The 11,291-nt window shown below is 41.0% G+C and overlaps 1 protein-coding gene across 1 annotated transcript; it reads left to right on the top strand.

Moving 5' to 3' along the window:
• The first annotated feature begins 2,050 nt into the window (after positions 1–2,050).
• Positions 2,051–8,198, top strand: gcdha (glutaryl-CoA dehydrogenase a). The gene is made up of 12 exons (XM_055907032.1): positions 2,051–2,239; positions 2,719–2,837; positions 2,970–3,005; positions 3,223–3,363; positions 3,679–3,741; positions 3,873–4,043; positions 4,670–4,799; positions 5,883–6,099; positions 6,344–6,447; positions 6,638–6,763; positions 6,968–7,128; positions 7,623–8,198. The coding sequence occupies exons 2-12, from the start codon at positions 2,729–2,731 to the stop codon at positions 7,694–7,696; spliced, it is 1,332 nt and encodes a 443-aa protein (XP_055763007.1). The 5' UTR covers positions 2,051–2,239; positions 2,719–2,728; the 3' UTR covers positions 7,697–8,198.
• The last annotated feature ends 3,093 nt before the right edge of the window (positions 8,199–11,291 follow it).

The following is an 11,291-nucleotide window of genomic DNA, read 5'->3' as shown; positions in this document are numbered from 1 at the left end:
CAGTGCAATATTTACTGTTAAATTCAAATCGTTTTTTGTTGATGTTGTTTTGTATCTTCTCACTTTTGTTTATTGTTTATTTCACTTGTTTTGGCAATGTAAACACATGTTTCCCATGCCAATAAAGCCCCTTTCAATTGAATTAAGAGAGAGAGAGATCCTGCATCAGCAACCGTGTAGGCCGGGTGACATAGCAAATAGAGGCTATTGTGGTCAGCCCTGATACCCTATCCTTGCTTTCAGGGGTGTCATGTGGATGAACTATGCCAAGATTCGTCTAACATAACATGAATAATGAATGAGGTTACGCTTCTTATATTTAGTTTCCTGGCCTTTGAATGCTTGGAAGTAATCATGTTTGCCTAATTAATCATTTCTGCATAATGCATTTTATGTTGTTGTTAATTTGCATTGACAACTGTAATCATTATACACACATTTCATTCAGCAAACTGATCTATTCAAAGTATCGTGTTGAGCTATTTACTTTTTCTATATGAAAATATCCCAACCACACATGTTGTTCACCAAACAAACAAATTTAGGCTTATCTCATTCAATTCTGATTAATGCCACATAGCCTAATATCAGTGGCGTAAAATACTTAAGTAAAAATACTTTAAAGTACTACTTAAATCGTTTTGTGGGTATCTGTACTTTACTATTTATATTTTGGACAACTTTTACTTTTACTTCACTACATTCCTAAAGAAAAGTATATAATTTTTACTCCATACATTTTCCCTGGCACCCAAAAGTACTCTTTACATTTGGAATGCTTAGCAGGACAGGAAAATTGTTAAATTGTTAAATTCACACACTTATCAAGAGAACATCCCAGGTCATCCCTACTGCCTATTATCTGGAGGACTCTTTAAACACAAATGCTTTGTTTGTAAATTATTGCCTAAGTGTTCGAGTGTTCCCCTGGCTATCCATAAATTTAAAAAACAAGAACATTGTGCTGTCTGGTTTGCTTAATGTAGGGAATTTGAAACGATTCATACTTTTACTTTTATTTTTGATACATATATTTTTGCAATTACATGTATTTTGATACTTAAGTATATTTATAACCAAATACTTTTAGACTTTACTCAAGTAGTATTTTACTGGGTGACTTTCACTTTTACTTGAGTAATTTTCTATTAAAGATATCATTACTTTTACTCAAGTATGACAATTGTGTACTTTTCCCACCACTACCTAATATAAAGCCTACATTTCACTTCTCAATGTTTAATTGAAAACGTTCAACAAATATGTTTTTTGTTTTGTTTTTTAACAAATATGTGTATGGTTATGGTAAATAAACACTATAATTGCATAATACTTTTAATACTACACTCCTATACAATTGTGGTCTCATCGGGCTTGGTTTAAGATACAGTATTTGAACCTAGTCTTCAGAAGCACATGGCCATTTGCCACCTGGGCCTATTTTTTACAATCTAGTGGTGCATTCAAGACAACTGGGAACTCAGAAATATACGAGATCAAATTATGACGTCAGTGATCTTCAAGTCGGAAAGTCGGCCCTCTAGACCCAAGTTCCCGAGTTGGTATTCCGCGTTGGATGACCGTCCAAAATAATATTTCCCAGTCGGATCTCGTTTTTTCCGAGTTTCCAGTTGTCTTGACCACACTGAAGTCGGAGATTTCCGAGTTCCCAGTTGTTTGAATGCGGCATATGACGAACATATTTAACGATTTGGCAAATCAAAAAATTCCGAGTTCCTAGTTCCGACTAGCATTTGAACGCAGCATTTATATACTCACAGCCAAGGAGATGGAATGGAATGATGGAAGTGTGCCAACGCCCACGACATGCCCTCGGCCAGATGACTATACATTAGCGCCATTTTGAGTGTGGCATTCTTCACTTTTGGAAAAAGGTCCAAAAAGAAAAATCAATGACAAAAAGTATTTAAACCCACACATAACTTTATGAATCATTACACTCTAAATAGTTTTATAATGCAAATATATATGCATTTGTTTTTATGCTTTAATTCAAGGTTAACAAAATCAAAGTTTCATAACGAACTCTGTTGCATAATCTTCTACTTCACAGGTGTCGTCTCTATTGGCTTGACTCGCTAATGATGGAGAAAACTGTCCCCACGCAGCCATTTGACGTCACACCCCAGCGATTACAAAACAACCAGCATTGCATGAGATAAGGCCATCATCATCCGACGTTTTCAGATCATCGGAAATAATTATCAGACAAGAACAGGTACAGTAATGACACTATGTTGTGCATGAAGGTCCTCACTGCAATGTTACATTGTTGCGGAGGAAGACTTGTTTTTACTGCCTCTGTTTAGAACGTTATTTTTTTAACTTGCTGTTCAACATGTGTTATACAATGTTTTGTAACAGGCTTGTGTAATGAAGGACAGCTACCATAAAACATGACATTTCTTACCTTATTCGTTCAAATAGAGCTATGGAACACCAGGAAAATGATATTAAAACAAGAATCTGTACCATAGGATTTTTTCCCCTTTGATTATAACTGCCATTATTGGTACAGTATTGTCACTAAAATGTTTCAAATGTGATTTTTGACCATCACATTGTTTTAAATGTCATACATTTTTCTCAAAATAAATAATTCACTTGATAATATGATAATATCATGTTTTGTAAATGTATAATCTTTACTCTCCTTGGTGTACCATTAAATGTGTCCTGTGTTGTAATTTCTTTCAGACTGTGTACCATGGCTCTCAGAGGTGCTGTGACTCGTTTGCTCTCCAACGCTAAGAAATGTGCTGCAGTCTCAGCCTCCCAGGCACAGGGCACAGCAGCAGCTTCACCAGCCCAAAACGGTGAGTTTACATGTGAGCATATAATAACATAGAATGGGATTGTATTAAAGTGACATTTTTAAGTGTCTAGAATGTATTGCTGCTTTTTTGTTGGTCTCGGTTGATGACTTATTGTGCCGTTGACTCTTTCAGAAGCCGAAGTGGTCGCCAAGAAGACAGTAAAAGCACGTAAGTCATTTATTCAAGTTAAACTCGTAAAGCTACAGTATTGAACAAACCGCATTATGTGTACATTACCAATGTATTACATATGTAAACTTTACATCTAGATGCCACTGGCTACACATACAGACATGATGTATTATATAATGAAACGTGGTGGTGGACAGTATGACATCACCATGTTTGTGTCGCCTCATGTTCTAATTCCCATGGCCCTCTACAGCCAAGGTGCAGTTTAACTGGCGTGACGCCCTGGAGCTGGACGGCCTGCTGACAGAGGAGGAGGTGATGATCAGAGACTCTTTCAGGACCTACTGCCAGGAGAAACTAATGCCACGCATCATCATGGCCAACAGACACGAACGTAAGCACTGGCACAGTGTGTAAGCACAGACACAGGCTGAGGCATGGTCATGGCCAATAGCGACAAGCCGAGGCACTGACAAATGGCCAGCGGACACGAACGTCAGCACTGACACATGGCCAACGGAGATAAATGTCAACACTGACACATGGCCAACAGAGAGACATGTAAACACTGACATTTGGCCAACAGACACAAATGTAAACAAAGGCTGAGGTGCTATTCCTGGACAGAAGACTTCTCATGTTGCACAATGAACTTCTCTATAAACTATTTATTCATGCTCACTTTCTGTTTGTTTGTTCCCCCCCACAGATTTCCATCGTGAGATTGTCTCAGAGATGGGAGAGCTGGGTGTCTTGGGGCCAACCATCCAAGGTAAATAACATATGAAACATGCATCATCCTGTTATTGATGTGTTCATATTCAATCTTCATGCTCAACTCGATTAGTCCACTAATTGTCCTTCTTCCTCTTCTTCCTGTTACATTGTCTCTTCTTCACCCAGGTTATGGTTGTGCCGGCACCAGCTACGTGGCCTACGGGCTCATTGCCAGGGAGGTGGAGAGGGTGGACAGTGGCTACCGATCAGTCATGAGTGTCCAGTCCTCGCTGGTGATGCACCCCATCAACGCCTACGGCACAGAGGAACAGAAGGAGAAGTGGCTACCCAGGCTAGGTAAGCAAGAACTACTATATATTCCATAGTAAAATTACACATAGTATAGAAACTAGAGCTGGGCGATATGGAAAAAAATCCATATCCTGATAAATTGACTGAAGTATCACAATAACGATAAATTGAACGATAAATTCATAACATTAATGTGCGCCAGTTACTTTTTTATATTACCCTTAAAACAACTACTACTTTAGATGTTGTAGCTATCGATTGAAGAAAGGAAAAACCCACACTCACTCAGCTATCAATTGTCCCATTAACAATAGCCCATATTAGCAGACTTACTTCATTTCAAACTTCACATTCCTCTAGTAAAGGCTACTTATCGTTATTATCGATATCAATGTCCTCAATAAATGCTTGGTTCGGTCAGTATCAACAATTTTAGCTTCAGAAACTATGTTGGGTTTCAGTTCATAAGTATGAAAAAAAATAACGTAGATAAACAAACAACAGGTGTTTACACATAGTTAATATTGGCACATAGACAAAAATCTAAGTTGTTGTACAAAGTAAATGCGGTGTGAAATTGAGAATGAAACTAATGCAGACTGAAGCAGAGCTCATAGTCCAGTTAGATAAGGCCTCTTCATAATCCCATCTCTCTCTGTGTAATGCTGCAGCTCGTGGGGAGATCTTGGGCTGTTTCGGCCTGACTGAGCCCAACCACGGCAGTGACCCCGCGGGCATGGAGACCAAGGCCAAGTACAACCCCTCCAGTAGCACCTTCACCATCAGTGGAGCCAAGACATGGTAAGGTTCTTCTAACCTGGTTACTAGTCTATCTATATGACCAGTCCGCATGTATGTCTGACTGGGTAGGTTCTAGTCTGGGTTACCATACCAGTCTGCTTCTGCTTTAGTTCACTTCTTTGAAAGACCAGGCTAGGTAGGTAGAGTAGTTATGAGTCAACTATAAAATGTTCCAATGAGGAGACATATCCCTTCAGTTATATGGCTGCTGTAACAGGGTGAGTGACTGTCTGCCGGGAAGTCAGGCGCAGGAGAGCAGAGATGGGTGATAACAGGATAACTTTAATATACACCCTGGCCCAAAGGCACAGGCGAGGCAGCACAAAGCACAACCACGGTAACATGAACTGGATTAAACAAACCTAGGTTTGAAACAAACCTAGCATAAGCCAGCCTGTAGTGTAACACCCTACACAAAGAACAATTCCACACACAGCCATGGGGGAAACAGAGGGTAATATACATTTAGTCTGATGAGGGAATGTGAACCAGATGTGTGGGAAAACAAGACAAAACAAATGGAAAATGAAAGGTGGAGCGGCGATGGCTAGAAGACCAGTGACGTCGACCACCGAACGCCGCCCGAACAAGGAGATGGACCTACTTCGGCGGAAGTCGTGACAGCTGCTGAAAAATGCAGGTGTAACAAACAGTACTTCCACAATGTTTGTTGTCTCCACTGTGGGAACTTTAGGTGGCATGACATGAAGGTTAGATGTACGTGTGACTGTCTCATTTTGGAAAGAACATTATGAGAGGGACCTCATGCACAGCTTCATGCATAGCCATCCAATAATAGATGCAGTAACCTTACACCAGTTGTTGGAAAAGCCCATGCCAGACTGTTGGCACTGTTACGTCTCTATATATGTTTCGTAATGCAAGCAGTAACCCTATTGCCCTTGTATTAAAAGTCAGGGCCATAATTATGAGCTCTTATAGTTGGCACTTTAGCTTTTCCCTGCCTGTGCCCCCCACCATATTATATGCCCTTACCCTTCGCATATGATGTAGTTGAACTTATAATACCCTAACTCTCACTATGGGTAACTAACTTAGCGCATTCTCTCCCCTATCCCCCAGGATCACCAACTCACCCGTGGCGGACATCGCGGTGGTCTGGGCCAAGTGTGAGGATGGCAGGATCAGAGGTTTCATCCTGGAGCGTGGCATGAAGGGCCTGGCAACGCCTAAGATCGAGGGCAAGTTCTCTCTGCGGGCGTCGGCCACGGGCATGATCCTGATGGACGAGGTGGAGGTGCCCCAAGAGAATATGTTGCCCAACGTCTCTGGACTGGCTGTGAGTAAGCCTAACTGTTGGACTCAAACACATAATGCTGTTTAGAAATACTGTAAATGGAATGATTTACTATCGGAACAATTCTGACTGAATCAAAGTTGCTGGCCGAGATACTGTATGTTTAGAGAACTGTTGAGAGTTGATCTAGAAAACAAAGTCAGTTCTCTAAAGATGAAGAAAAGGTGTTCTGTTAAAATGTAATACATTGAACTGAACATACTGTATATGTTTCATTTCTGGTCAGGGTCCCTTCGGCTGCCTGAATAACGCCCGCTACGGTATCGCCTGGGGAGCTCTGGGTGCTGCCGAGTTCTGCTTCCACGCTGCCCGCCAGTACACACTGGACAGGTAAACATCTCCCTCCCTACTCATTATGTCATCAACTCTATTAATTCAGCTTGTTCAGGAAGACGTTAGCTCAGTAGTACAGAATATTGAAGGGAGTCAAGCTGCCATCCTGGCTCTTCTTTCAGCATTTTAAGACCCTATTATATGTTGCTGACATCTGATTCGTTCTCTTTTGTTTTGGTCTATTCAGGATCCAGTTTGGCGTGCCCCTGGCCAGGAACCAGCTGATGCAGAAGAAGATGGCTGACATGCTGACAGAGATCACCATCGGCCTGCAGTCCTGTCTGGCCCTAGGCAGACTCATCGACGACAAGAAGTGAGTGGAGTCCCTACTGAGTGAGCGAAATGTTTGCTTTTGGATGTGAGGAGAGACTGCAGTGTGTGTTTATGCATTGGTCTGTATACTAGTTTCATTTTGAATATGTGAAGAGAGACCATCTCTCTGTGTGTACTGTATGTGTCCATCTTTCTTCATTATATTAAACACTGACCTCTATCCTGTCTGTCTTCCCTCCCTCAGAGCGGCCCCTGAGATGATCTCCATGCTGAAGAGGAACAGCTGTGGGAAGTCCCTGGACATCGCCAGGCAGGCCCGAGACATGTTGGGAGGCAACGGCATCGCAGACGAGTACCACATTATCAGACACGTCATGAACCTGGAGGCCGTCAACACATACGAAGGTAAGGAGAAGATTGATTGAATATGGTATTTAAAGGATGGAAAGGTTGGATAGAAGAACAGGTGATTGGAACATGAGCAGAAAGTAGTCTGGATTGGAGAGAGACAATGAGACTGGATGACCAGCAGAGGTCAGTAGTGTACAAATTAAGTGTTACAGTTACTTGTTGGTTTTGTGGTATAATTCTCAGTCAGTGGAGGCTGCTGAGAGAAGGACGGTTCATAATAATGTCTGGAACGGAGTAAATGGAATGGCATCAAACACATTGAAACCATGTGTTTGATGTATTTGATACCATTCTACTTATTCAGCTCCAGCCATTACCACGAGCCCATCCTCCCCAATTAAGATGCCACCAACCTCCTGTGCTCTCAGTATGTATTATATATCCCTACAATACCTAATGTAATTTAAATCAAAAGTTTAGCCTCACTTGCACATTTCTCTTATCAAATAATCAACCCACAATGCCGTTGTGTTTGCTTGTTCTTCTAGGTACCCATGACATCCATGCCTTGATCCTGGGCCGAGCCATCACTGGACTGCAGTCATTCACTGTTGAGAAGTAAACTCTCCTCCTTGTTCTCCTATTACAACGGACTTAAAGTAGACTGGGAAAGCCTTGAGCTACCCATCTATCTGTCTTCTGAGAAGTAATCACTGAGGGTGTGTGCCTGACTGCTGATGGACTTCCATCCCCAAGTGCCTCTGTTTGGTGAGAGTATATTAAAGTAAACGTCAACCTGAAAGAAACACTGGATCCAAATATGAGATGGTTTTGTTTTGCTTATGTACCTGTAGTCAATCAATCGACGATTGAAATACAATGTCAGCTTGAATGTTGATACAGTAGCTTCAGTCTCCTACTACGAAGGGATGTCACAATGCTATGTAGCATGTTGATAAGGGATCTGTATAGATTAGAAAGATGTGTTATGGAATAAGTTAACTTAATGGGTGAGAGGTTGTACTGTATGTATGTGTATCTTTAGAGATTTGTTCACAACTGGTCTATTTGATTTATTTCTAGGTGAAAGAAATGAACTGTACATAAAGCATATTTTGAAATTATGAATTGTATAATTTCGTAATTGTGATACCGACGGCTGACCTAAATCAGTGTCCTTTTTGAGGACAGAGAATGTCCAAATTCAATGATCTGCCGTATCGAAATAGTCATAGGATTAGGGACTCATTTGCAAATGATTTTTTCCTCTCATTATTTCACATTAACTGGTCAAAAAAGCCATTGACACGCAATCACACTAACTGAAATGACAAAGAAGCGAGCCATGGCTTTGTAACAACACACCAAAACAGCACTTACAAAAGCACCAGACTTAAAACTGCAGAGCAGGTATATTTAATCAGCTAGTTAACACTTGAACCAGCACAGTTATACTATAACCAACCACCGCACGGGGCTGGCACATTACAGTGGGGTCATCAATGGCTGTCCAAAGGCTGTCAAACTACACTTAGAAAAAAGGGTTCCAAAAGGGTTCTTTGGCTGTCCCCACAGGAGAACCCTTTTTGGTTTCCATGTAGAACCCACTGTGTAAAGGGTTCTTTATGGAACCCAAAAGGATACTACCTGGAACCAAGAAGGGTTCTCCTATGGGGACAGCCAAAGAACCCCTTTGGAACCCTTTAGTGTAGTCACTCAGTACTCCGGTGCAGAGTCAGGCCCCTGTTGAGTCCTGCCAGGGCCTGGGAGACGGCGTGTAGCTCAGTGTTGAGCCTACTGCAGCTCTCCAGCACCAGAGTCAGCTCCTGGAGCGTGGCCTGCATGGCATGGCTGTTTTCCTCATAGACAGTGTACATGTGCTCCTTCATCTGCCCGCAGATCTCACCCACCTGATGGAGAGCATTGACATGGAATAGTATGAAGAGTACGCTATAATGAAACTGTTGGACAGTCTATGACAATGTAGTACAACACAACGGCCTACAAATATAACATACCCATTTACACATATGTGCATTTGGTTTCTTGAAGTAAATACACATTGGGAAAGTACATTTTGAATTGTTGAGCAACTGGTGTGATAACTATGCCCTATGTACATAGTCATTGAACACTGGTCACTTTAATGATGTTTACATACTGTTTTACCCACTTCATATGTATATACTGTATTCTAGTCAAGGCTTTTCCTATATAACTACTGCTGTACACAGCTTTTCTATTCATATACTGTCCATAATGCCTTTACACACCATCATATACATATATATTTATATTCTGGACTCTGACATTGCTCATTCTAATATTTTTATATTTCTTAATTCCTTTTTTATTTTTGGGATTTGAGTGTATTGTTAGGTATTACTGCACTGTTGGAGCTAGGAACATAAGCATTTTGCTACACCCGCAATAACACCTGCTAAATATGTGTACACGACCAATAAAATGTGGTTTGATAAACCGTGATGTTGGCAGTTAGCTACATACCTTTTCCACTAGCTTGTCCTGAAAGTTGTCCATAATCGTCTGGTCCATGGTGCGGCTGTCGTTAATCTTCCCAACCAGGTCCTGGACCTTCTTGCCAATGTCATCTATCCTGGAACTTAAAGCAAGAAAGTACATTTAGTTCATTCATCTTAAATCAACATTAACGCATTGGTTGACTTTCCACAGATGACGTGACTTTCCTTTGAGTTTCTTCCTTTACTATGTGTCCCCAAATCGCCCGATAAATGAGCTGAGCCGGAGACCGGAGTAGGACTTGAACTATCCACGAACAAATAAAGTCTTGACTAGGGACTTAAATACCTTATCTGGTGTTCCTGACTCTCATCCGTGCTCATGGTCATGGATGAAGATCTCTCACTGGTTGAGTCGTGGTCAGTGCCAAGACCTTCATCAGGATCCATCTGGGGGCAGGAGACATCCATCTACAATCACAAGAACATACAGTGGAACTATTAGAATCAACGATGTAAATCCGATTTAACTATCTACTGTAACTAGATATATAATGTCAGAAAAGGTCAATCAATAGCTGTACCTGGGAAGTCTCATGTCTGGGTTTAGGAGTTGATTGTGAGGTGGAAGGCAGCTTGTCAAAGAAAAAGGCATCCATTTGCAGATCTTCAGATTACATATGAGAAATAAATGTGAATGTTCAGACTTTCGCCTTATTTCTAGAGGTACAATGGTAATGCACTTCGCGTGACAGAACAGTGGGGGTCGCTGTTTCAGCTAACGTTAACTAACTGTTAGGTAGGTAACGTTAGTGGGTGGATAAGAAATTAACTAGCCAGCTGTGACAGTAGGTTGGACAGGAAACATTTTACTAACTGCACTGGAATGAAAAACGACGAACACTATAGAAGACAGCTATTTGAAAAGTCTGCTTCTACAGGTAACATTACCTAGTTGGCTAGCTTACGTTATTGCTTTTGGTCTAGTACCGCCGTTACATTAAAACCCGTAGCTCGCTTACACCGACGATGCGGCTTGTTTACAAGCTAACGTAAGCTAGCTAGTTTTGGTACTATATCCTGGCTTGCAAGCTAGTTAATAATGGTACGACCTTTTAACAATTCTCTGAGTATAATGTTTGAAAAATAGCTAGCTACTTACTACAAGCGTCGTGTAAGAAAAATAAGCCTTTGATTTTGAGATGGAATGTCAAATTGCGCGCCTGTTAGTTTCCCGGGAAAATATCTAACTAACATTAGCCTCGAGCGCTAGTGGGGCAATATTGAGAGCCTTTCATGGTCAGCTATTTATTTTGAAGGAATAACATTTGATTTGAGTTAACACAACCACAGTCGGACATTATACAATTCTCCTGATTATTAATCTAGGTTACTTAGAAGTACAATTCTCTAGTGAATGAAGTAAAACTTTTACTTCTGAATAGAGTACCATAGTATGAGCGCTAATACCCATAAAACCTGACAGTCAAACACGGAAATGGTTCCAATCGTTTTTCCACCATACATTTTTTCCATAGGGGATTTTAGAAACACTTAAAATGTGGCCTGTGTTTTGTGTAGGCTTAAATATTTTTGTAATTTGTTTAAATTGAACCTCTATTTAACTAGGCAAGTCAGTTAAGAACAAATTCTTATTTACAATGACAGCCTACCCCGGACAGCACTGGGCCAATTGTGCACCACCCTATATGACTCCCAATTATGTCATATAGTTGA

The sequence above is a fragment of the Salvelinus fontinalis genome, chromosome 40 (assembly GCF_029448725.1).
Source record: "Salvelinus fontinalis isolate EN_2023a chromosome 40, ASM2944872v1, whole genome shotgun sequence".
In the NCBI taxonomy this organism is placed as follows: Eukaryota; Metazoa; Chordata; class Actinopteri; order Salmoniformes; family Salmonidae; genus Salvelinus; species Salvelinus fontinalis.
Note: the sequence above shows the minus strand (reverse complement) of the source record. Positions and strands in the feature narration are given on the sequence as shown.

Excerpts from the sequence above, each read along its gene's own strand:
- gcdha (XM_055907032.1), top strand. The coding sequence starts at position 2,729 with ATGGCTCTCAGAGGTGCTGTGACTCGTTTGCTCTCCAACGCTAAGAAA. Across the intron at positions 3,006-3,222 it reads CAAGAAGACAGTAAAAGCAC|CCAAGGTGCAGTTTAACTGG; the intron begins GTAAGTCATTTA and ends GGCCCTCTACAG. Across the intron at positions 6,100-6,343 it reads CCAACGTCTCTGGACTGGCT|GGTCCCTTCGGCTGCCTGAA; the intron begins GTGAGTAAGCCT and ends ATTTCTGGTCAG.